At 49.2% G+C, this 26,862-nt stretch overlaps 1 protein-coding gene across 10 annotated transcripts in view; it reads right to left on the reverse strand.

Moving 5' to 3' along the window:
- The window catches only part of LOC118094169 (uncharacterized), a 64,449-nt gene extending 42,872 nt beyond the window's left edge, over positions 1 to 21,577 (reverse strand). For 4 of the 10 annotated variants that reach the window (XM_088656165.1, XM_088656163.1, XM_088656164.1 and 1 more), the window contains exons 1-5: positions 21,469 to 21,577; positions 7,734 to 8,092; positions 4,813 to 4,969; positions 4,283 to 4,310; positions 3,277 to 3,379 (exon numbers count right to left, since the gene is read on the reverse strand). In XM_088656165.1, coding sequence (XP_088512291.1) covers positions 3,277 to 3,379; positions 4,283 to 4,310; positions 4,813 to 4,969; positions 7,734 to 8,090 — 645 coding nt within the window. In that variant the 5' untranslated portion in view covers positions 8,091 to 8,092; positions 21,469 to 21,577. Of the gene's footprint in view, positions 1 to 485; positions 516 to 3,276; positions 3,380 to 4,282; positions 4,311 to 4,812; positions 4,970 to 7,733; positions 8,093 to 20,775; positions 20,890 to 21,357; positions 21,376 to 21,468 lie in introns of those variants that run through there. The other 6 variants (XM_088656159.1, XM_088656160.1, XM_088656156.1 and 3 more) reach the window with 4 other exon arrangements.
- Positions 21,578 to 26,862: the final 5,285 nt, after the last annotated feature.

The raw sequence follows: 26,862 nt of genomic DNA on the forward strand, positions 1-26,862 counted from the left end.
GGGAGCAAGACGAGGTGGGGGAAACAAAACAAAAGACAAAACAAAAATGAACAACAACCAAAGGATTAAATCAGACAACGGGAAAAACAAAAAGTAAAGACCCAACAATGACAATGCAGTAACATGAGCCGGGAACCAATGCAAGGGTCGGTGGGGGGCAGGGAGTGCACCCAGGCTCCCCTCTTCCCTTTCCCAGCACCCTTGAATCCTGTTCCTTTCTCAAGAGAGCTCAGCGCCCTGGCTCTGATGAGGGAAGAGAGTCCAGTGAACCGCTTTCAACACAGAACACAAAAGTTTTTAAAAAACCAACGAGAAAAGCGTTCGAAGCCAGAATCGCAGCCCAAGGAGTTGGCACTGTCAGGAGCGGCAGCCAGTAAGTGACCAGAGATCAGCGTTGGAGGGCGGGCAAGTGAGGAGGGAGCAGTGGGGGGGGGGTTGGCAGGGGGGGAGTTGGCATTTCAGCGGCATGCATTGCGCTCTCTTGCCTGTTGTTTGGCTTCGTTCGGGTACTCCGGCTGGGGCAGCAAGACAATAGAGGGGAGGTTAATGCAGGCTCCCCTCAATGGCCCACAAGAACACCCCTCCTCCCAAACACACACACACACACACACACACTCTGCCCCCATTACAAAACCAGGGTCCGAAAGGGCCCAAATGCCCATCTAGTAAGGTAAGACCAGCTCCCTCCCCTCTGCCCAGCGTCGGCTCCCCATGTGATCCAGACTGAGAGAAGTGAACAGAAGCACAATAGGAAGTTCAACAGGGAAGGCCCAGAGCTGAACACATTTTTGCAGGCACTGGGATCCAGGGCCAGATCCAGTTGCCAGGCTTGCCAACGTCCCTCTGCACAGATGGTGCCACTTTTCTCTGTTTTTCAGTAAGCTCCCAAGAAAGATAAGATGACGCTTGAGAAAATGCCCCCTTGTCGAGATAGAGGGCAGGGAGTATTCGCTCTGGTTACTGTGACTCTGTAGGATGCCCTGTACGCTGATGGCATTGTAGATACAGTCATACCTCAGGTTAAGTACGCTTCAGGTTGAGTACTTACTCTGCAGACCAGTCTGGAATGGATTAATCCACTTTCCATTCCTTTCAATGGGAAAGTTTGCTTCAGGTTAAGTACAGACTTCCAGAACCAATTAAGTACTTAACCTGAGGTACCACTGTAATAGCATCGCTTCTGCAAGTATTAAAAAGTTCTACAATTCTGCAATAATAATAATCACTACCGCGGCTATTAAATATCATTTAGCAGCGGCAGAAAATGGGAGCCCAATAAGCTTCCCCCTCCTGCCCCTAAGTCCTGCAACCAGTCCAGGTTCACTCTTTACCATTTCTTCCTTAAAAGGATCTCAGAGTGAAGGGCAAGCCCTGCTAGAACAGACCAAAGTTCCATCTAGTCAAACTTCCGGCTTCCTTTCACTGGCCAATCAGACACTTCTAGGTAAAACTCATTTAACTATGAAGAATGATAAACAAACAAAAACAAAAACCAAGAAGGGCCTGGATCCAATGGCCCTCTGCTGCTGCTGCCACCACAGAGGACGACAGCCTCTCAATGTGGAAAGCTCCATTTAGCTGTCATGGCCAGAGGACATCGGTTAGGGCATACTGTATCTCCCTCCACGTAAACTGGCCTAATCACCAGGTCCCTATGGCAGGGAACCCTCTAAATCAGGCACCCCCAAACTGCGGCCCTCCAGATGTTTTGGCCAACAACTCCCATGATCCCTAGCTAACAGGACCAGTGGTCAGGGATGATGGGGATTGTAGTCCAAAACATCTGGAGGGCCGAAGTTTGGGGACGCCTGCTCTAAATTGAAACACTCGTTATTTATTTTATTTATTTCGTAAAATGTATACACGCTCCATTTTTTTTTTTAAAAAAAAAGCCTCAAAGCGGTTTGCAAAAAGATAAAACAAGAAAACCCAAGAACAATTCACAACCATACTTTAAAACATACAGAAGTTGAAATACCAAAACAGGTTGAAATTACCCGCAACTTTCTAAGCATCTGGATAGGCTTGTCTAAGCAAGAATGTTTTTACCAGGCACCAATATTTTATTATCTGAAGAAGTACTTCCTTTTGCCTGTCCTGAATCTGCTCTCCTGTCAACTTCACTGCACTGGATGACCCCTGAGTAATAATATTACGAGAGCAGAGGAAAGCTTCTCTTTTGTCAACTTTCTTCATGCTTTTATTTGTGGCTATATGGGGGGGGGGGGCTGCAGGTTCTATTCTGCCCAATTGCTTAACTTAGGAGTAAACTTCCTCCCCACTTCCAACATTCTGGGGCTAGTGAGTGTTGGGATAACCGACGCATGAGCACCAAACCCTTATTCCTAAATGTTAAAACATTTTTATTTTATTACCGCAGGGAACAATGGACTCTGACATATCAGGTGGCCTGTACTTAAGTTCTGGCAGTTCTGCAGTGGTTCCTTGCCCCCACGTAGACCTCTTCACCGCAAAATGTTTGGCTAGGGGCCTGGTTTTGTTCTCCAGTTTGTTAAGTGCCCAGGACCTCCAATGCGGGAGGAGGAGGGGGTGAAATCTCTACCATATTTGCGGACAAGAGAGAGAAAGGGAAGGGATCCTGACTCCAGTAGGCCAGCACCCAGCCACTTATAGAACAGGGCAGGCACCAACTGCCTCGTCTTGTGTTACTTCCGCCAAGACGCAGGAGCGTTTGGCAGGACAAGCCCTGCACCTGCAGACCTGCGAGGGCGTCGGAACAGAACCGCAGTGACGGGGATGGAGGGAGGCAGATGGGGGGACGGGACATAGTGAGCAAGAGGCACACAGGGAAGGTGGGAAGGACAGAGTGAGCAGTCGTGGCAACGCAGGTTGAAAGGAATGACTACGACAGGTACAGGCAGTGACTCGTTTCCTTCGACAACACAAGCGGGACGGGCAGGCCATTTTGGTGCTGGCTTCTGCCCGGATGCCTCTGCCCAGATGCCACAGACATTCCGAGCAGGCACAGACTGGGTGTGGCTGGCTACGTACTAAGGAGGGGAAGGCACTCTGCACGCACTTGAAAGGGTGCTTCCACTTTCCCGCTACTTCATGCATTCTGGAGTATGAGCATTTGGGGAAAGCTTCCACACACAGGCATCTTTTTCTTGGCTGCCCGGGGGGGTGGGGGGCGGAGAGGAAGAGACTGTCAACTCCGCTTGAGGGTTGGTGGAGTACCGGGGGAGGGAGCATTTTCAAAGGGGGGGAGAGCAGAGCAAAAGCTAAGATAGCACGCATTGGCCAGAGGTCACTCACCGGCACATTGTGGTCCTTCCGGGCTTTGTGCGATGAAGCCACATGGGCCAAATACTGGATCACTTTCTTCGTGTTCTCAGTCTTCCCAGCACCCGACTCACCCCTGCCAAGGAGACCAGACACCAGGGGTGAGAAAAAGAGGGCGCTTGATCCTGGGTGGAGCTCACCCCCCTTTCCCTCCCCAGCTTCAACTAAGTGGTCTCCTAAAGTGGTAAATAAACGCAGCATCCTCTCTTCCCACTTCCTGGGTCTGCATCACACATCAGTTCAGCTGGCGTAGCGTATTGACGGAGAGGTTCCATCCACACTGAACATTTAAAGGGGCATGGGACCACTTCAAATGCCCATGGCTTCCCCCAAAGAATCCTGGGAATTTTGCTTAGAGTTCTGAGAGTCGTCTGGAGGCCATGATTCTCAAAGCAGTGTTGGCAAGCAATTCCTCTTCCCAGGGAATTCTGGGAACTGTAGCTCAGAAAGGGGAATAGAGGGTTGTGCTGGCTTGGGACTGGTGGGAGTTGTAGTCCCGCCCCCAGAGCCAAGGCTTCTCTAAAGCAACATCTAAATGGTAAAATGTCATTATTCACTTCCCTCTTAATATGGAGGCAAGCCTCGTGATTTAGACCCCAGATCAGTCATTTTTGTCGTGAGGAGAGAAGGAAGGAAGGAAGCACATTGCTGGAGAAGTGTTTCCCATCCAGCCTGGCATTTGAACAGAACAGGAGGAAGCTGGGCAAATGAGATGGATGTCCGTAAGGTTGTGTGAGCACAACAGCTCACGTTGTGGACAGCTGTCAGGACTGCAGGGATCCTCTTGCTTAAACTGGCATGCCTTGTGTCAGATACTGGTATGTTTTGGTGCTCGGCGCCCTTTTGGCCCGCAGAGATTTCCACAGCCGCAGGCAAACAGGCACGTGAATCAATGGGTGTGTAATGACCTTTGGCTCACCCACATACCTGCTGCTGAAAGCCCCTCCCCAGCAGGTATACCGTTCCTGCTGACACTCACGTGCACAAGATCGACTGATCCTCTCGGTCTGGAGGAGGGAAAGGAAGAAGAGAGACCATTCAGAGACAAGAGGCAGGAGCAGTCTCCTCCGCCAGAGGGCACCAGAGGCAGACATGCAACCACCCACCCACCCACCCAAAGCTCACCAACCACAGGATTTTTAGGACCTCTCCGACACATACCACCCCAAAGCCACACACTTCTTCCCTCCTCCAATTCAGTTTGGAACGGGGAATGGCTGGAACTTCTCCACCCCTCCCCACCTCCCACAGCAAGCTGCTGCAAGGTCCCTCCCTGCCCAAGTCTCAGGCCACATTCACAGTGAACTTCTAAGGCACCATGAGATGCCACTCATGGCTTCCCCCAAAGAAGTAGGAGAATAAGGGTCTCCTAACAACTCTTAGCACCCTCAACAAACTACAGGCTCCCAGAATTCTTTGGGGGGGGGAAGCCGTGACTGTTTAAAGCGGCATCATAGTGCCATAAATGTATGGCACCTCTGTGTGCCCCCTTTGCTTTCCAACTCGTACCCTGCAGCATGCTCCGATAGGCAGCCTCAGAGATGGCATAGATGTGGGGTGGCATCTCGTGGCGCTTCTTGCCCCGGTACATTTCCACGATCTGCTCCGTGTAGATGGGCAAGTTCTTGTAAGGGTTGATGACCACGCAGAAAAGCCCTGAATAGGTCTGTGGTTGCAGGAGAAGGAAGGGGGGTGGGGGAGGGGGAGCAGCACGTCAGAACAGTTCTCCGCAAGCCTCATCCCCCAAACACAGACATAACTGCAAGGTAAAATATGCCTGCGCACAAGCGCTCTCAAGTTGCCGTGCTTCCTTCCAAAACCAACATCTGTAAATTTGAAAATTGCTTCTGCTTCAGGCGGAAGCAAAATGGAAGAAAAAGAGATGCAGGCTAAGTTAATCCACTTCCAATTTATCAATCAAGCGTATCTTAAGGCTGAGCAGGGACCAAGCACCTGGTTTACATGAGCAGCAATTGGGGGCTGGGGGGGGGCAGAATATATATGCGGCAGAAAGTGGCAATTCCAGCTTTTTCAACTCTGAAAAGTCTCTGGGTTCTGGACTGGAACTCTCTTTTTTTAAAAATGATGTGGAATGATGGACACAAGAAAATCCCCTGCCCCAAAACAATTGCCTCGTGTGGCTTCATTGCAAGGGCACTCCTGGGTACATACTACCAGGGTTTTTTAAAAGAAGGAAATACAGTGGGCAAGCTTAAGAAGGTAAACAGACTGTTCACATGTAACCCAATAGGGGCCGATTCTTAACGCTACTGTGGCTGTGGTTTTCTGTAAACCTGGTTATTAAGCTGAATGTTGATTGGTCTTTGTCACACCACCACCAGCCCGATTTTGGGGTGGTTTATGGTACCACACCATAAGCCGAGTTCCACCCATGGCAAAGCAATCCAGTGGAGCGCTTACATAATTTTAGACTCTGGACTTCACGGTCTTATGGGAAGCTGCACAGTCTAAATGCTGCACCCAACTTCAAAATGAGATAAACCGAAGCTGCGACAGTATGTGGGGACCCTGCGAATCGCTCTGCTGCGTGGAGCTCTGGGCTTCTGCCCCAACCCCAAAGACCTACCCTGACTATGCTTGTACAGTTTCACTCCAGGGCCAGTGAGGCTGGAAGCCTGCATAAAACTGGATGAATGTGAACAGAACACAAAGCAATAGGTTGGGACTACAGGGAGGCAGGTGTGGGGTAAACAGCAGAGAGGGGGGAGGACACCTGAGCAAAAGATGCCGCAGAGGGAAGCTGCAGAAACCCCCTTCCATGCGGCACTTTCTCAAAAGGTGCCACCTGCTGGGATCTCCCATAGAAGAGGCCCTCTGCCCCAAAGCAGGTGGCAGAACTAGGCGACCCACAATCTACAGCCTTCCACTCTCAAGATGAAGTGTGTGAGTGTTTGCAACTGCGCCCTCGGGAGAATTTGTTTCACACCTCGTCGCGGGCTCCTGTTCTAGCTAAACAGGTCTAGTCCGTTCCCCGCCCCGATACCCAGCTGCAGGGGTGGGGACTGGAACGGGGGAAGGGAGGGTTGCTGGTCTGTCCGCGAGTTAGCAATGACGTGCGGCTGAGAGAATGCCTTGGCATCCTGCCTCTCAGGGCAGCCTTTTGTGCCCGCTTGGGTGGCACGGAAACCAAAGCTGACAATGCCAGTCAGGGCAGAAGAGAAGGGGGCATCTTTCCCCGCTTCCTTTTGTAGCTAAGCTGCGTGTGTTACTGGGGTGGAGGAGACTCGGCTCCCCCCTTTTGGCGTCATCACCCACGCACCCGGACTCCACAAACTGGGAACAACAAAAGCCCAACTTTTAAGCCCCAGAACCAGCTCTTCCTCCTCCCTGGCACCAGCGCCTGCTATGACTGAACAGCTCAGCATCTGAACAAAACCACACCTCCACTCCAAAGGGAGCACAGAGCTGTGGGCCAAGAGCACAAACTCTGGGAACTGTTCCCCAGTAGGGGGCACACAGGCTCCAGTTTGGCTTAAGTCACCCAGTGGGGCCTAGCGGCCACCACTAAAATGAAAAGAATACTTATAGTGGGCCACGATCCTCCAGACGGGAGTTGTGCTTCCCCAACCACGTGGCCCTCCTGATGTTGTTGGCCTCAAACTCCCATCAGCCCCACCCAGCGTGCCCAGTGGTCAAGGATGATGGGAGTTGTAGTCCAGTTGGAGAGCCACAAGCTCCTCAATCTGAGAGCTGTGTGCTTCCAGTTTAAAAATCTAGAAAGTGCCTGTTTTCCATTCTGATTTCCAATACCCAGTTTCTGGTGCTGTCTCCAAAGAGAACACAAGGCCTAGAATGGCAGTTCTCTGCACCAGTAAGAACCGCACCCAATGATGTTTTTCCGTCGTCATCCCCTCTGCCAGAAATTCAGGCTATGTGCCACTCTACACATTTTCTCTCTTTATGGTGGCAATAACGGTACGAGCTGCAGCATTCGGATTCCCCAGCCCAGGTGTATTTTTGGTGGGTGAGAGAAGGGGGTGATGGAAGCCAGAACTCTTGGGTTCAGTCAAGAACGTGGCAAGTCTAGAGGCCCAAACTTGGGTCTCCAGCTGTTTTGGGACTACAACTCGCATCATCACTAGCCAGCAGGACCAGTGGTCAGAGATGATAGGAGCTGTAATCCAAAACAGCTGGAGACCCAAGTTTAGGAAGCACTGGGTTAGAGAAAAGCAGGCCTGGAAGCCAGGAGTTCCTAGGGTCTTGTGGAGGGGAAGAGGCTACTCACAGCAAGGAGTACCAGGAAATGGGACCTTGGGGACTAATGGCTCCCCACATAGGACCAAGTGGAGGGTGGACAGGAGGGTGGCAGCCAGGCCTCTGGGGAAAGTTGAAATTGGTTGGGTTAAGGGGAAGCAGAGAGGCAGGACTCCCCCACCCGCCCCGCCCCCACCCTAGGCAAGCCAACTCACATAGATGAGGCCTGAGTAATAGCGGTCCTTGAGGTTGTGCAGCACAGAGGCCTCGTTGAGGCAGGTCAGCTCCGCCATGTCCTCCACCTTGGTGAACTTGGGGGGGTTCATCTTCTGGATGTCGTCCTTGGCGACCAGCACCTGACGCCCATTCTCGGCAAGCTCCACCAGCACCTCGTCCCCCCGCTCTTCGCGCAGACCGGCCGCCTCAAAGCCATGACGCTCAGATGGGACCCACACCAGCCGCTTGGCCGTCCAGTCGGCCTGGGAGGCTGGGTTGCCCACATGGTTCCGATCCACAAACAGGTATCTCTCGGCGCTGGCGTCGCCCCGCGGAGCAGGGGCTCGGACAGCCATGGCTGCGAGTGGGGAGAGAAGAAAAACCAGAAAGGATCAGACAGGGAACACCCCAATCCTGAGCATTGGGTGCACAGAATTCCAATGCCCAGGAAATCATAATTGCCCCTGGTGCCCCCCCCCCATTCTTCCAGGTGCCTGTGTCTTTTTGTACCCTATGACTGGAAGATGCTCAGATAAGGCCAGTGGGGTATTAAACGTTTTTCACTGCTCCTGTGAACTTCTGCACACATTTGCTTCTCTTATCTCCTCCCTCCGCCCCACAAACCAGAGATGCGGCAAATTTCAGGGCACACAGGCAAAGTAGTGTGAAATTCCCCACTTCTTCGAATGGGAAAAAAAACCAAACAAGCATGAATTTTTGAGGTGTGGGATGAGCAGGGGAAGGAAATATTTGAAGCATTGACTTGACTATCAAATACAAAACCTGACCAAATCTGTTGAACTCTGGAACGTCTTAAACAAACATTATCATGCCAATAAAAGAACAGTTCATGTTTACAAAGTAACCACTGGGAAATAAGGTCTGGGTTCTGGCGAGGGTGGAGTCAATTGTGGGAAAGCAAAAAGTAACAGGAACCAGGACTTTGGGGTCCCCAGCCAGAATACTGTGGTTTTAATGAGCCGAGAGAAAAAGAGAGCAGTTGAGTTGGGTTGGGGACTGTCTGTAGTTGCTACTTAAAGGCTGGCCTTCTAGTATATTCTTATTCATATGTATTTTCCACCTCCCACCATGTGTTCAGATTTTTCCTTAAGACTGAGAGAACATAGCCATTTTTAAAAAAATGTTTTTGTAAGGTCCCACTATCATCACTGGCCTGACACACCCAAACACATTCACACCCACCTCACTTTCCACAAAATACAAGCCTTACAGAGTTGGAATTCTCTAAGATACTTAACATATTTCATTATTCTTGCATAGAATCTTACTGAAGAAAGATTCTGTGCATGGTTTGCAAGATTCAAAGTACCTGATTGGCATGTGAAAGAGAGAAAATGGGACTGGGAGGCAATATACAACCCAAACCACCATTTCGATACATGCACCAAATGTTGCAAAATCTAGGGAAACCCCCTCCAAAAAACAAACAAAAAGAACCCACAACCATATGACGTCAAATTGGCCAGTACTCCAAAGTTGGTGTGGAAGAGTCTAATAGATCCCTATTTACCCATACGCAATAAAACTATAACTATTGGTAGATGCATTAACAAAAGATATTATGAAAATATTTTAAAACTGAGGGTTTGCCAGAACCTGTCATTGTATGCAATTCTCTCCGTCTGTTTTTCTCTCTCACACACACACACTTTTCTAGTACAGTACAGTATGAATTTACAAAAACTGGATGTCGGCGGACTCACAGACGTTACCTTCTAGACACAATAAGCAGAGCTGCTCTCAGTCAAGGGACTTAACAAGGAAGCCAAGAACAGACACGGGGAGAAAACGCTAGAAAAACAGGGCCAAAAATGTGGTCGAACAACTCAATTGTGTTACAAAGGTGGGGGGAAACCCCCTCAGGAACCCTGGCTGCCTCCAACCCGCTATCATCAAGCACCCTGCTAGTTTAACTTCTCCTCCTGGAAAATCTAGGCCCCCAGCCTCTCTCCCCTCATTCCCGGCCTAGCGACCCCCGTCAGCCGCCTGGCTGATGAGCTAGATTTTCCAGCTCTCTCCCACCCACCCCCACCAGCCCCCTGCTGAGCTCGCTGGCGTAAGCTGCAGCCTCGCTTGCTTGGGCTGCTGGAGCCAGACACTCGCGTCCTTGTTCCAGGCACACAGCCGGCCGCCGGGGTCTCCTCTCCGACAAGAGGCTTTGCCCATTGCTTTGCATGAATGAGACTGCGCTAGAGGACCGCTCCGCCGCTGCTATTCTTTCAAAGGAGCTTGTCCTGGCGTCTTGCACCCCGCACTTTCTACATCACCTTTCCCCTGCTCATCTCAGCCTCCAATGGTTTCCCCTGAGCCCTGATTTGGGTACATGGAAACAGAGCATCCGAGGAGCCAAAACTTTTCTGGTGTCACATGCTCAGACCGGCACACCCAGAGCCCAAACCGCAGGCATGTGGGAGCTGACTGTGCTTACTCTGCAAAATAAAAAAAATAAGGGAGCACTCTGCATATGCTCAAAGCAACTCTGCTCGCCGGCGTTTTCCTCTCACGTTAGGTCAGAACAAACACTCAGGATGTCAACATCACGGCACTTAGTCCTAAATGAGGCACAGCACAATTTAAGTAACCCGAGTTCAGGGTCTGGTCAGTGCCTGGCTGAGAGACTCTATGTATGATGTCTTGAGCAGGCCTGGGACAAATATGTGCCATCCTTGGGTAATAACCAAAGCCCTAGTGCCCTGGCAGAGACCACTAATGACCCTTGTACCCTGGGAGGCTATAAGCTGCCATTGAAATTTCCCACAATGCTCCTGATACAGCGTCCCTCCCACATGGTGCCATTGACATGCAGAGCAAAGGGTGGTCTCTGAATGCCCCCCAAAAAACAGGTGCAGCCCACTGAGCATTGTGGGAAATCAAAATGGCAGCTTCCAGGACCTCCATCAAGAGTCACAGGGAGCCAATTGAGAGTGCCCACTGCCACTTATACCCAAGGGAGACCTACCAACGTAGGAGAGAATAATCCACTGGAAGAGGCACTCCTGACAGCCCCCTCAGACCTGGAACCAGCCCCAGCCTTGGAATCCCAAGGCAGAAGAAATGCAGGATATAAACACACAAAACAACCTGCTCTTTGATCTGCCTCCGCTCTGACCTGTCAGTTGCTAGGAATTTGATTATTTCAGGAAGGGTGGGTGCAACGGAAAGAGGCCCGGTGCAACAGGAAAGGTGGGCAAGGGTTGTCGGTTGGGCACCTTGCTCTCCAATGTAGAGATATGCAGGAAAGTGAGGGGGCACAGAAGAGAAAGAGAAAGAGAGAAAAGTCTGTGTGCTGCTACGGTGGGGGAGGGAAAGCGGCTCCACATATTCCTACAAAGAGCAAAGGGTGGTAGGTGACGCCCTTTGGCTGCCAACCAAGGCAGGTGCAGCCTGCTGAGTGTACCTGTGCCTGGCAACCACCTGCTGAAGCTGCCGCACCCCTGCCCAAGAACCCAGGAGCACTAATGGGCTGGCACCAGAGAAAAACCATACATCCCAGGTTGCTCCTTTTTTTCCCCTTTCCTTTTTAATGCTGGCACTTCCTTTCTCCTCCTTCTAGAGAAGCCTGAAATCCTTTTACCTTATTTCTCCATGTCTAGTACATTCTACAAGGCATAAACAAGCTCAATCCTGTTTACTTTGAATTAATTTCAAACCAACAATGGTGCCATATTCTAAACACTGACATAAATTAAAACGCCCTGGGTGATCACACCTCTTCTAAGCTAACCAGATCTTTCTCCTTAACATGTTATCTCCAGTCTAAGGTAACCAGGCCAGCCCCCTGCCCCTTTGCAAAATAACCAGAGGACTTCTGGCTCTACTGACCTCTTTACTGAAACATACACTTTGGGAACCCCAGAGCTTTGGCTGTTTTATAGGCCCGTTTACCAATAAGGCATGGAAACAATTATCTGCACAGGCCCAGCCCTCGAAGTACCACACCTACTGTCTACAGAGGGAAAGGCAACCATGGCACTAGGCCTGACTCTATGCCCAAAGAACCCAGGAGTCCGGGCTCGCTATTCCACTGCTCTAAACCACTAAGCTGCAGTCCTTGTCTAAAAGGAACCCAGGAGTCCTGGGCTCCAGCCCTCGCCTGCCCCGGGCAACTTTTTCTTTTCTCTTCATTTCTGGCAGAACATCGCCCCGGCTTTCCAGCACATCCCGTGCTGTCTGTCACCCACCAGGCCCCACTCCCACCCCACCAGAGGGGATTGGACAACACCCGAACCAGGCAAGTCTGAGCCAAGAGCAGCGTCAAGCAACCTCGAGTCCTGCCAAACAGTGCCCAGCCAAGTGGCACTAACGAGCCAGCTGCGCCCTCGTTAGCTAATTAATTTGCTGAGCAATCCCAGGGTGAGGCCATTAGGGTGGTGGCAAACAATTGCCTCAGGCCCCTCGGGGCCTTGACAGAGCAAAAAGATTCCTATGACAGTCTCTGGTCCTAGAATCTCCCACAGGCTCCAAACCCCCCAAAAAGAAGAAGCCGGTCAAAGAGGGGAGGGAGAGAGAAGTTTGGAACTTACTGAGGTATTTTTCATTCAAGCTCCAGCACACAGGCTAAAATTGCCTCCCCCCCCCCATCCCGCCCTTAGCTTGTGCTTCTTAGCAGTTGCCTGAGACAGACAGAAATTAACCAGGTTTTCCCCAACATGGGGATGCAATCCTGGGGAAGGTGTCGTTAGATGAATTTGAAGGCCAGGGAAGAAGAAAAAAGGCTGGAGCCTTATTGTGTCACAGAACTCAAACTAGGGAGTAGTAGGGGATGTTAGGGCTGCCCAAAGGCCCTGAAGAAAAAAAGCACACACCCAGCCGGTTCTTTAACAGAGGTGTGCAATGCCTAAATCAACAGGCGAAACGTTTCAGGGCAAAGAGCTGAACTTTGCTGCCTTCACATTTTATCCTGATGGTAAAAGAACAACTACAGAGACCCCGTTCTGGAGTTGGCAAGTGAGATCTGGGGACCTGAACACACGAGGTTTTCTGGGAAGGAAGCGGGACCTGGCAGAGAAGGCTCAGGAGGTCTGGCTGTGACCCCTGCATGCCTGGATTCTCGAGAGAGAGCCAAATGTAGCTATGATCATCACAAGACTCATTTTAAATAGTAGGTGAATCATTTATTTATTTCATGCTACACCTCATGGATTGCAGCAAGAAGATTATTTATTTAAAACTCATGCAAGGGAACACATTTGCAAGTGAGCTAATACAACATCTTTCCCAGGAAGGGGACGCAATCTTTGGAGAAGGGAGGTGTAGAGGAAAGGAGTCACAACGATCGATCGAAGGGTGTTTCTGCGCCCTGTGTCCCAGGGATGTGTCAGAAAGAATGGGAGAGTAAAAGAAACCTCCACTGGGATGGAGAAACTGAGGGAACACAGTGGGCTGAAACAAGGAAAGGACAATATGACCCAAAAATTGTGTTGTGGGGGGGGTTGGGAGGGGGGTCAAAGGAGGTAAAGTTCCTCTCCCCCCCCTGCTTTATGGAGGTTGCCCTGCCAATGCCCCCTGGCGCTCGCCTGTTGGTTTGAGATTGGCAGCACCCGCAATGGAATCACAAGAATGCCCTTGAAAACCCACAGCCCAGCTGGCATTGGCAAGCGCAGCAACCTGAAGAGCAGGGACAACTTCGAGCCCTCGCCTTTCCGGCACCAAACGGACAATGAGAGAAATGTTGATGGGCGGGCACTGTGGGTTAGGAGGGGCAGAGAGAGAGAGAGAGAGAGAGAGAGAGAGAGAGAGAGAGAGAGAGAGATACATGGAAGAAATATAAAGGGACATTTGGGTTAGACATTTGCACCATATTGAAAAATATCGGGGCGGAGGGGCTTTTAGGCCCTGTGGGTTTTTGATCTGGCCCAGATATTCCAAAAGGAAGCCGCACTGAGTGGCACCATGCCCAGAGGTAATTGGTTCCAAATGCGTCTCCCTCTGGGGCGCGGCATGGCTAAAGAGGCAGAAAACGCAGATCTGTGCAGAGGTGCCAGTTGAAGTATCTCATCTTCAAAGCTGGTTGAAGATGAGAAGCGAGAAGGGAGTGGTTGATGCCTACTGCTCGAGGAGGGAGAGGCTGGGAGCCAGGATTCCTGGGCACTTGAGGCTGGGAGGGCTCCTCCTGAGACAGAGATGGAGGGCAGGGAGAGCAATCCTGGGCAGAGAGCTGAGAGAGGGAAACGGGCTCGAGTGGGTTAAGAGCGGGAAGCAGCATCCCGTGGGATGAAATCGTCCTATAATTGTTAGTTAAGATAGCCACAGGAGTTTGTTTTGCTTGGGATGACCGGAATATTTTTGGTGTGGCTGCCTCCCCAATTTCGGAGGCTCCTTAAAACCCCCAGAAGGCGGTGCCTGATTTGCACGCTCTGCTTGCTTCTCAGCCACCCGCTCGAACCTATTTGTGTTGGGAGTCATCACCTTTTGCTTCTCACCTGTCAAACTTTCTTGTTGTGGCAACAACCCAAAAAGCAAAGGCAGCAGTGATGGGAACTACCGTATCTGCCCACCTCCTCCTAACACAACACCATAGCCCACCTCCCAAGAAAGCAGGGAGGCCTGTTTCCCGTTACCAGCGTTGACTAGCAAGGAACCCTCTACAATTCCAAGACACTTCAAACACTCAAACACACACACACACACACACACACACACACACACACACACACACCCCACAGGCCTTACTTGTTTTGTGTTCAGCAAACAAAGTTGACCAGCGTTTGGCCGAAAGCAAGCCAAGCAAACAATTTCCATTCCACATGCAGTGTTAGAAACGCAGATATATAATCTTATCGCCAAATGGCACCTGAAACCTAGGTTACAGTTGCCGCAATGGAATGTCTAGGTGCCATATTTTGCAATGAATAATAATAATAATAATAATTTCATGTCTATACCACTTTATATTTTTAAATCTCAAAGTGGTTTACAACACATTATTGTATAAAACAATCGAGAATAAAACAAATTCAAGCTTCAAGGAAAACATTTCAGATCCTTCTCTAAGTGACATTTTGCTTTCCCCAGTCGCTAACTTGGCACCGAGAGATCCCCGCATGGTCGCAATTGGACCTGCATCAGTCATAAAACGCACCTGGCTAATTTCTAACACCGTCCACATAATGCAGCGGAATAACGGACCAACAAACCAAACAACAAATACAGTGGTATTTTGGGTTACAAACTCTTCGGGTTTCAGACTCTGCTAACCTGAAAGTAGTACCTCAGGTTAAGAACTTTACTTCAGGATGAGAACAGAAATCGCGAGGCAGCGGCGGCGGAAGGCCCCATTAGCTAAAGTGGTACCTCAAGGTTAAGAACGGTTTCAGGTTAAGAAGGGACCTCCGGAACGAATTAAGTTCCTAACCAGAAGTACCACTGTAAATAAATTGCTTTTATTTATTCACTACATTTGTAGCCCTCCTCTTCTCCAAGGAGCTCAAGGCGGCATACATGATTCTCCACCTCTCTGTGACCAGCCTGAGGTCACCTAGTGAGATTGATGGCTGGGGGGGGGTGTGGGTAGGGGGATTTGAACCCCAATCTCTCAAGCCTTAGTCCGAAACTCTAAACCAGTACACCACACTGACTCTCCTAGGCAAGCAAGAGCCACTGGCAAAAGTATGCCACACCTATCTCAGTGGTTTTAGCTTTTCAAGGCTACCAAAAGGAGGGGGGAAGATGCGTCTATGCAGAGCTGTCTCAGCACTGCTAACGCTCCCTCTCCATCGGCCCTCTGCCACAAGGATCCCAGGCTCTTTGAGGCAACACAAACTCAGCAGCACAGCAGTAGTCACCGCAACTGCTCCCGGGGCCCAAGGGAAACAGGGACAGCAAACAAAGCAAATCCTTCTTGTACTTGGCTGAGTCCTAGCAGATATTCCTGCCACGGTATCTCTTGGTGTGGAAGGGAGAGGAACACAGCGACCAATTCCTCACTGCAGCTTCTGTTGAACCTGCAAGCTGATCCCTCCTCTCTCTGCTTTTTAGCTTAGAAGGCCAAGAGCAGAGAGACAAGAGCAGAGATATCAACATGGCATGGCACTTTCAGGCTGCGCAATGGTGGCTGCACCCCAAAGCTCCATGACTGCTTTAGGGATTATGGCAGGGGTCAGCAAACTTTTTCAGCGGGGGGCCGGTCCACTGTCCCTCAGACCTTGTGGGGGGCCGGACTATATTTTGAAAAAAATATATGAACAAATTCCTATGCCCCACAAATAACCCAGAGATGCATTTTAAATAAAAGGACACATTCTACTCATGTAAAAACACTAGGCAGGCCCCACAAATAACCCAGAGATGCATTTTAAATAAAAGGACACATCTACTCATGTGAAAACATGCTGATTCCCAGACCGTCCGTGGGCCGGATTTAGAAGGCGATTGGGCCGCATCCGGCCCCCGGGCCTTAGTTTGGGGACCCTGGATTATGGGCACGGAGGGAGGGAGAGTAGGCCGTGAAAGCAGCCATGTTACCCCCAGTGTTGTGTTTCTGAGGTAAAATACTATGGCAGCTGCCTCTGCAGGGAGGGGAAGAGGAACAGCTGGTCGGAACAGGAAGTGGGGGCCATCCACTCAATAATTATCTGCAAAACCAACATACTTGTTTCAAATACATACATAGGCATCCCCAAACTTCGGCCCTCCAGATGTTTTGGACTACAATTCCCATCTTCCCCGACCACTGGTCCTGTTAGCTAGGGATCATGGGAGTTGTAGGCCAAAACATCTGGAGGGCCGCAGTTTGGGGATGCCTGACCTACACCTTTCAGGGAGCACATCTACGTTATCTTTTTTTTGTCTGTTTAACTGACTATATTGAGAATGCAGGGCGGTTTACGTAAAACCTAAACCAGGGGTGGGGAATCTGTGGGCCTCCTGCTGTTGTTGGACTCCCACCTCCCATCAGGCCTGGCCAGCATGGCTAATGGTCAGGGATGATGGGAGTTTAAGAGTCCGACATCTCAAGGGCCACAGGACACCCCCCCCCCCACTGCAAGGTCAATGAACACTATATAAATGCCATTTCACTCCACATCCAGGTAGGCCTCATGACATTTCAAGTGTATAAAGGCTAAAAAGAAAAAAAGGTAAATGACCCCTGGACAGTTAAGTCCAGTCAAAGGCAACTTTGGGGTGTGGCGCTCACCTCGCTTCAGGCTGAGGGAGCCGGCGTTTGTCCACAGACAGTTTTTCGGGTCATGTGGCCAGCATGACTAAACCGCTTCTGGAGCAACGGGACACCGTGACAGAAGCCAGAGCACATGTAAACACCGTTTACCTATTTATCTACTTGCACTGGTGTGCTTCCGAACTGCCAGGTTGGCAGAAGCTGGGAAAGAGCAACGGGAGGTCACCGCATCAGGCAGATTCGAACCACCGACCTTCCGATCAGCAAGTCCTAGAAGAGGCTCGGTGGTTAGACCACAATGCCACCCGCGTCCCCATCTGATCTCGCTCCACCTGATCTATTCATTTTAAACGGTATTATACCACTTTAAACAGTCACCGATTCCCTAAAAGAATCCTGGGAACTGTAGCTTGTTAAGAGGTGCTGAGAGTTGTTAGATCCCCATTCCCTTCAGAGAGCTACAATTCCCAGAGTTCCCTGGGAAGACGGATTGAGTGTTAAAAGACTCTGAGAACTGTAGCTCTGTGAATGGAATGGGGTTTCCTAACAACTCTCAGCGGCCTTGACAAATTACCCAGGATTCTTTAGGGGAGAATGACTGCTTAAAGTGGTATAATACTGCTCTAAGTGTGTAGTGCAGATGGGTCACCAGTTCCTCTTCTAGGTCTCCACCATATGCCCCCCCCCTGGGGAATTCTGTGCCCTTTTCCTTATGGGGTATAGCAGCAGTCCCTTCTCCACCTTCTTCCCCCCCACACACACCAAATTTCCTAAATGAACCTCAATTCGCTATCTGGCTAGCCAAGATTTAAAGGCAGGAGGAATCTGGGAGTCAGGATAGTTGGCTTTCTTGAGGGAAGACTATAAGGGATGCCAGGAGCCCAGCGTCCTGGATTCCCCAAGAGGAGGTGTGGGGAGCCTTTGCCCCTCAGAGATGCGGCTAACTTACAACTCCCATCAGCCCCGTGTCACCAGTAGCTAGGGATGATGGGAGTTGTAGTTCAGTAGCACCTGAAAGGCTGCAGGGTCTACATACCTGTCCAAGAGACAAGTAAGGAAAGGAACACAGAAGAGTTTGTAGAAATTAGTCCTGAGCTATGTGACAGGAAAGATGGCGGCAGATGCATCAGAGCTGATGTGTCCATTATATCTGGAGGGCACCAGGTTGGGGAAGGCTGCATCAGAGCAAGAGGGCAGGGAGAAAGGACTCTCCTGGATTCATCTGGAAACAGGATGGGGAGCTATGTGGGTTCTAGCCAAGTGGCTGGGAGCCAGGACTCCCAAAGAACCCTGGGCCTCTCTGGGGTGACGGACACTATCTTTATAACTATCACAGTCACAGAGTGAAATAACAAACCCTACTTGAATGTGTGTCACTCCCCACATATGTGTGGCGTGTGTGCCACTTTTGCGTCTTCCCACATAAACCCCCCCTTCCACCCCTTTCTGCAGAGCTCACAACACGCCTGCTAATTGTTTTGCCGGCCGGCTCATATGACTCCCAACGTATCCAGACCTTTCTGCCAAGATCCCTGTTCCAAGTTTAGGACTGAGCTGGGAGGGTTGGGAGGTGGGGGGGGCAGAGAGCAGGCTGGCTCCATGGTGTAAAGGCGCCCGTTGCTGCTATAAATACCGGGTTGCCGACAACATAACTGTTTGGTGCTCAAGCCCCAGAGGAGACACGGCTGTGTGGGGAGGGCAAAGGAAATTAACCAGATCTCTCTCAGTTCTAGCCCCAGCTCAGCATGAAACCTGGATTACTTGGAATTAACTTTGTTTAAAAAAAATAAAAAAAGCAAAAACACCTATTTGATTTGTGTAATGTCTAGCATTACGTACAGCACCGCAACCACCCCTGCAGCCCTCTCTCCTTCAAGAATTTGGAATGAAATACTCACCGTCTGGCCCACTGCTGAACATCCCAACATGAATTACCATGTGTCTCCTCAAACTACTCCGCTTCTACCACCTTCCCCATAAAAAGACTTCCTTAAATCTCTGGCCACAGTTCAAAGAAATATGAAAAACACATGTGACATTAAGGATCAGGAAATAAACCCACCACCACCACCATTTCCACTGGCCCACTTCAGTTTGAAAATATTCACCTCTCCAGGGTTATGAAATCAGACAGACAGCCTCTTTGGGCACAAAGCACTTCCTGGTTGCTAACTAATGACCAGCAAATGCCTTTTGAGCGAGGCATCCCACATTTTGTTGAGTGGCGGGCATGATGAAAGACTCAAATATATTACCTTTCTGTACTAAACCACGACCTAACAGGCATCCTCAACTTTTCATTGGTCCAGTAAGTCTGCCTTTCCCACTTGCATGTCTCAGTTTTAAGAACAGATGAATGTAACTTTATGAAAGGGTGGGTGGGTGAGTGTTGAGGGTCACATAATCCAGAAACCAAATCATCTGTCAAAAGAAACCTTTCAGACATTTAAATGGAGTGAGGGGCACTAGAACACACACAGCACACAATGCCCTCATTCACACACTACACTAAGCCAAACCAAGCCAAACCAAACCATGGCTTAGGGCAAATGATCAGGTGGACGGGATCTTGAAAGATGAGGCCGTACCCACTTGAGCTAAGCTGTGGTTTATTGTGTTGCCTAAGTCCAGGCTCCTGGTTTAACTCTCCTAGGCAAACCATTGGCTGTAGACTATAGGACAACCCTTGGTTATTGCTTATGGTTTGCCTGGAACAGCTAAACCATCAGCCTGGACCTGAATGGCACACTGAGTTAAATCATGCCTTGGCTTAGCACAGCAGCTAAGAAGAACAAAGTGGGCAAGTGTCTCTTCTCCAGGCTCTTGCAAGATTTGATCACGCACACTAAACTATAGTTTAGCTTAGTGTTACATGCAAACTGGGCCAATGGAAGGGTTGCAACTATTTTCCCAACCCATTTAATGAATTAGGTTCTAGTTCACAAAAGCTTATGCCACACACAAAAAAAAATCATTAGCCACATGACTCTTCACTGTTTTCATTACAACAGACTAACACAGCCACACACACCCCTCTGGAATTCACCATTCTGTTGACACAGCAAGTCCCAAATGCTAAGCATTCCTCGGATTTGCAGATCAAATCTGAGCATTTTGGTGGACTTTTAGATAAAACTCTATAATTGGCTTGATTAAATTCAGATGGCTCTTTCAGCTGTCTTGAATTAGAGGTTAGACACATGCAAAAAAAAAAACCACCCAAAAAACCACCACAAAACAAAACCCCAAACTACAAATACATCACTTTTTCAGCATCAAAACATTCAGCTGCATTCCTGAAATGCTTTATATTATTTTGGGCATAATACTCAGAAATTCCAGCACCTTTGTCCCAATGTGCAATGAATGCAGGCATCCAATCATGCTTTTGGTTCACTGGGTGACACATTCAGCCCCGCTACAGACTAGAGCATGGCAGATATAGAAATGTAGAAGCCACACAGAATCACATTATCCTTGAGAATTTAACTTCTTGCAGAGAACTCTTTGCAGTGGGAAGCCTGCATTGCCAAGCCACCGTGGGAGACCGACGACAGGCCCACTCTTGCCAGTAAATCCAGGTGTACAAGGGTTACAACCTGCACCCATATTCCACATCCTTCTGCAGTGCCATCTTCCGCTGTCATTCCAAACCTCTTCGGATTAAGTCCCCTTTACAACCCTCCATTTCTCTTTACATTAATGGTTCTGTTTCCACTCACCAAGCCTCGGCACCAACCCCTTACCAGAGGCCTTTGCAGTACAGTGCTGTTAGGTATTTTCCCTTGGCAGGAACAGTTACCTCCACCCCATTTACATCCTCAGTAGGTTTGGGGTGAGTTTTTTTGTTTAATGCTACCGGGTCACAGGCTCAAAGGCAAGAAAGGACTGCATATTCATACCTGAGCAAAGCCCAGAATGGGGTGTAGGCGGGAATGGAGGAGGGAGGAGAGCATCAGAAGAAACCCTGCAGAAATTCACCAGCTGACATTCTCTGGCTGGGCACCAATGAAGGGCTAGAATGGATGGAGGAACAGGCGGGGAGATGGAGTCATGTATAAGAGAGACATAGGAAAGGGAATGAAGAGAACAGATTGAGGAATGGAAAGCCACGCATCGCTCTCTCGCTGGACACATATAAGGGGCAGAAAGCAACACCGTTGCACAGATCCGCAGAGAAAACATGATCAGAAGCAGCAGAAGCCGAGGCAGAAAGATCGGGGGATGGACGGGGGCGGGGGAAACTTCAAGCGGCGCTGATTTATCATCTGGGGATGAGCAGAAGACAATCTGAACAAATCCCCACCCCCCTCCCCATCATGCAATACTAAGTGCCACATTTTCTGTCATTTAAGCAAGATCACCCCGCAAAGGATCAACCCCTCTAAGGAACCCGATCAACAATTTGGGAGCACGCTGCTATGATTAAGGCAAAAAATGCAGACACGCGGACCCCCTTGCCCCTCCCACTCTCCACTCCAGACCTTGGCAGAGCCCCTTGCCAGCCGCCGTCAATGAGACAGAGAGACACTCGACCAAGGAGATAAGGGCAGCGCAGAGGAAAGAAGAGGGCCCTGGGCAAGGCTGCACTGTACCTTAGCAGATAGGAGAGAGAGAGATGTTGACACCTCCAAGGCCCAACCGCAACTGAGCAGCCACGGGCGGGTGGGCGGAGTCCCGGTGCCGTGGCCACGCCCATCGCGGCCAATCGCAAAAAAGAGGGAGTGGCAGCGGCGGCGCTGGTGGCGGGGAGGGGGGGGAAATCTGACAGCGAGACAAAGATAGGCTGAAAGGGGGCAGCGACACACCCCCTTTCGGGTGGGGGAATAGAATGAATGACAGGGAAATCCACCAACCACAGGCAGGAGAGCGGCTGGGCCCTCTTGGACGCTGAATGGGTTTCTTTGTGTGTGAACAGATCGTGAGGGGGGCGGGGGGCGAGGAAGAAGGATGAATGGGGTCTATTGTCTGCTGGGACGGGGATTGGGATTACGTCAGAAGCTAGGAACCCCCCACCCCCAGCCTTTCCCCAAAACCTCTCTCCCCCCCCCAAGGGTCACGCATTTTCTCCTCTGCAGTTCCTCTCCTTCACCCGCAAAACTAGGGGCTCCCAAACTCTGTACAGTACTCAGAAAACTTGCGCTGCCAAAGAATAAATTAGTGATCATGCTTAAGGGCTTCCTGTAAGTGTCCCTCTGCAGAAGGGGTGCTCGATGCATGTCTGGATGGATTTAATATTGTGTCCGTGCGTATGTATGTATGTATATCGTTCTAATTCTATCAGCGATTAAGGGAATAAAATCTGTGCAAATTGTCCAAATTAGGATGAATGTGGAAAAACCGGTCGTCTGGAAATTACCACAGTCCAGTATCCCATGGAAGTGATGATACTTAAAGAATGGTGTGCAACTGCCTTTTTTCATAGTTGCTGCTTCTTACCTTGCTTGATTTCAGTTACAATTTCACATGTTTTACAAAATTATAGGCGGATCCTGGAGTTTCAGTATAAATGTGACAAAGAACAGTAATTCCACGAATAGTTTGCATTTACAGAAACTTTCCCTGACATTGCTGAAACGTTTAAAGGATTAGAGTTAATTTCGCTGTCTGACAGTTAACAGTGAACTAACTTGTTTCTGCGCTTAGCACAATTATCTTAGCTGATGATGATTAAAGTAGGCTGTGTTGTTTTTCTTTTTGGTCCTCCTAATTGCTATGCTAAATAATAAATATATAATAAACATATTTATAGCTTTTGCTGCCTCATAGTTCTGAAAAAAATGTTTTTTAATTGTATTTTATATGAATCCCCCCCCTTTTTAAGCTTATTGTATTCTGCCCAGGAATCCACTGGGCGAAGGGCGGTTTGGAAACTTTAAAAAAAACAAAATTCCAGTAATAAGTAGAGTTTAAGCTACAAACTTAACACCCTTATCCTTGCTGTTGGGGGGGATTTAGGATGTAACAGATACGCCCATGCTCTGGGTTGTAGCAGCCTCTGTGGGCCAGAGTCAGGGACTCCACCAAGCGGCAACCACAGGAGCCGAAGGCAGCGCTATAGACTGAACACTACCAGCGCCCTAGTTACAGGTAGGTAGCCCTGTTGGTCTGACGTAGTCGAAACAAAATAAAAAAAAAATCCTTCCAGCAGCACCTTAGAGACCAACTAAGTTTGTCATAGGTATGAGCTTTCGTGTGCATGCACACTTCTTCAGATACACTGAAGCAGAAGTCATTTCCACTGGTGTTAGCCAGTGGAAGGCCGTGAAACTGGATGTTATGGGGTGGAGCATAGCCAGCCATGTATCTGCTGGATCCTAAGGTGCTTCGTCCCTGGAGAGGGGCCCATCTCAGTCCTCTCAGCTTCTTCTAGCTTGGAGCTGGCACTGCAGAAAATTAGAAAAACACAGCAGCCCTTTTTTGTCTTGGTCAGCCTGCGCTAGCGAGACTTTTGATGGCAGTGGTTGTTGAGTTGCTTCGTTCCACTTCGCCGTTCCCAGTCAGGGCTTGGGATTGCTCTGTTCCCCAGCAACAATCCTATACACAGGTTGCTGGGAGTAAGTCCCATTCAAGCCAATGCACATTACTTCTGGGCATTGGTGCATTTTGAAGTGTAACAAAGTTTGGACAAAGCTAGACCCATTTAAATCTGCCACTCTATATCCTTAGCAACTCTGATCCAGGACATTTTGCTGCATTAACCCCTTGCTCAGAGCTTAATTCAAATAACCAGGGGAGCGCATAGCAGCCACATCTGCCAGCACATATAGGATCCCACTTTCAGCACACTACAGTGCGCCTCCATTTGAGAGAAATTTGCTGAGGACATCGTGCACTGCAAAAATGGTGGTATGAACAGGCCGCCTCACACCTAATCCAGTTTGCGGGGAAAGTCCGTTTTAGCAGACCCTCCCAAGTGTCCCTATTTTCCAGTCCCGGATTTACAGAAGCCTTCCCAGTTTCTGATTCGATCCTGGAATGTCCCACTTCTTTGGATGTCCCTATTTTCATCAGAGAAACATCGGACGGTGTAGAGTTATGAGCCAATGAGATAAGTAACTATACAACCTTTAGAAGACATCTGAAGGCAGCCCAGCATAGGGGAGTTCTTAAATGTGTTATTATATATATTGGAAGCTGTTCAGAGTGGCTGGGGCAACCCAGCCAGGTGGGCAGGGTATAAATATAATAACAACAACAATTTGTTATGGAATAGGACAGGGGTCAGCAAACTTTTTGAGCAGGGGGCCGCTCCACTGTCCCTCAGACCTTGTGGGGGGCTGGACTATATTTTGAAGAAGAAAAATCAACAAATTCCTATGCCCCACAAATAACCCAGGAATGCATTTTAAATAAAAGGACACATTCTACTCATGTAAAAACACACTGATTCCCGGACCATCCATGGGCTGGATTGAGAAGGCGATTGGGCCGGATCCGGGCCTTAGTTTGCCTACCCATGGAATAGGACGTCCCTATTTTCATTGGAGAGATGTTGGAGGGTATGTTGTAGCTCAGGGGTAAGGCATCTAATTTGCATTCAGGAGGTCCCACGATCAATATCAGGCATATTCAGGTAAAGTTGTGATTGTCCCCTCTCTGAAACTTTGGAGAGCTGCTATCCATCACTATATAGACAATACTGAGCTAGATGGAGCCAATAAAGGAGTCCAACTTTCAGCTTTCTACACAGCGCTGTGATTATCGAAGCCCATAGATCTTGCTGCGATCTGTCTTGCCAAAGCTACTCTGCCCCCTTGTGGGGTAAAGGTGCGTGGCGCCATTCCTGATTTCCAGGCCTGGGTCAGGTTGCTAGTGTGACACAGCAAAAACTCCATGGGAGGCACCATCCAAGGGAATCGCAGTGAATGAGGTTATATGGGGCAGGGCCTAAAGGAAAGGTTCCCCGGACTACTTTTAGAGGTAGAAGTGACTCAACAAAGTCCTCCGTCCAGAGCGGTGATGCACTTAAACGTTTGTGGCGCTGTATTTATCTGTGTGACGCTCAAGGCAGATTCTTGCCACCTGCAAAGCTCATGAGCAAAAAACGGAAAGCGGAAACTTCATCGGAGCCCAAATAGGTGCATGTGCTCAGCATGGCTTAAGAAAGATGATGAGACGCAGCTTTTAAAAATGCCCAGGACCTGCTACTCTAGATAGAAGCATGCCACTTTTTTTGTCACACAGAATTATTCGTGGAGCTGGAGGAGTCTGCCTTTCTGTGTGTGGATAAAAGATACGTTATGCACAATATAAATGCATAGCTGTCAACCCTCCCCTTTTTTACAGGAAACTCCCTTATTCCAAGCCACAGCTGTCAACTTTCCCTTTTTTTGGGCTGGAAATTCCCTTATTCCAGCTCCATTTCCCGCTGCTATCCTGGATTGTTAGATATACCGTAGATTGTCCCCAGGACAGGTGAGGCTGCTGCTGATCCCTTATTTTCAAATCCGAAAGTTGACAGCTATGTAAATGTGATAAAGCGTCTTCTTAGTTATCCTTTCGCTATTGTTTTTTTCCTCTTTCTCTTTTCTATGCAGTTGTGGTTTGTATTTTCTTATAAATTAATTTGAATTTTACTGGTTAACGTAGTTTTAAAACTTACAATAAAATTGTTCTTAAAAATAAGAATTGTTTGTGGAGCAGTTCGCTATCAGCTGGAAGTTACAAAGAATTCTTCATCCAGAATGCGGCAGCTAGTCTGGTGACTGGCAGCGGCCGCCGAGACCACATAACACTGGTCTTGAAAGACCTACATTGGCTTCCAGTACGTTTCCGAGCACAATTCAAAGTGTTGGTGCTGACCTTTAAAGCCCTAAACGGCCTCGACCCAGTATACCTGGAGGAGTTTCTCCACCCCCATCATTCGGGCCGGACACTGAGGTCCACTTCTGAGGGCCTTCTGGCGGTTCCCTCACTGCGAGAAGCGAAGTTACAGGGAGCCAGGCAGAGGGCCTTCTTGGTGGTGGCGCCCTCCCTGTGGAACGCCCTCCCGTCAAGATATCAAAGAAATAAACTACAGTATATGACATTGTTATAAGAATTTTGAGGTTATATATATATATATATATATATATATATATATATATATATATATAATTGTTCATAAAACATGTACATGAATGTACAGAAACATGTCTGAAGCAGCACAGGAAAACAGGCCTGACTGACACCATTTTGACTCTCTCTGACCAGGTGTTCCTCTGCAAGGAAGAAGTGGGGTGGGGGGAACCTTCTCATTGTCTCAGGAATTAAAGTGATAATCCCTGGCATCCTGATACCTGAGTGCCAGACAAAAGGGTGTGATTAACTTGGCTGGGAAACAGGGAAATGTAAATATCTCTCAATTTTGTTGATTAGGTTTTGGGGGCAGGGGGCAGGGTCCAGGATGCTCAGATTACTGCCACCAGACCTCCCCGTTCATGATGTGCCTATGATGAATCTAGGGAGGGGGGGTCTTGGGCTACACCCCTTCTGTGACATATGGATGATGCTTCTGGGGGGTGGGCTGAAACCAATTTCAAATCTCTTTTTAAGGGCAAGACATCTTTGTTTGGGGTTCCTTCCTTGTTCTCCTGTGTGAGAGGAAGGACCCTGTTGCAACAGCGAAAATAAAGGCTTTGCTTCTCAAACTTCTCTGGTTGGCCTCTGTTATATTCTCCAACCGATGGAGAACCCAATAAGGGAATAAAGGCAGATTTTTGCCTATATCAGATGGCGACCACTTGAGGGACTTTTCGGTTACCCGGATTCTGGGGGCGAGGAGGGAATGATGCTCCAGCGCGCACCAGGCATTTTGCCAGGAGGAGCAGCACTCCTGCAGCGATCCCAGGGTCTGGAAATAACTGGAGTTCTGGCGGGGCTAACCAGAGGAAGCAAAGTTTTATCAGGCCGGCCTTAAAACAACCAATCAAGAAGGAATCAAGAATCAAGAAGGAATCATCAGAAACAGAGTGTGATGGCGGAAGTGAGTATAGTGAGTATTAATA

This window comes from Zootoca vivipara, chromosome 12 (assembly GCF_965207765.1).
Source record: "Zootoca vivipara chromosome 12, rZooViv2.hap1.1, whole genome shotgun sequence".
In the NCBI taxonomy this organism is placed as follows: Eukaryota; Metazoa; Chordata; class Lepidosauria; order Squamata; family Lacertidae; genus Zootoca; species Zootoca vivipara.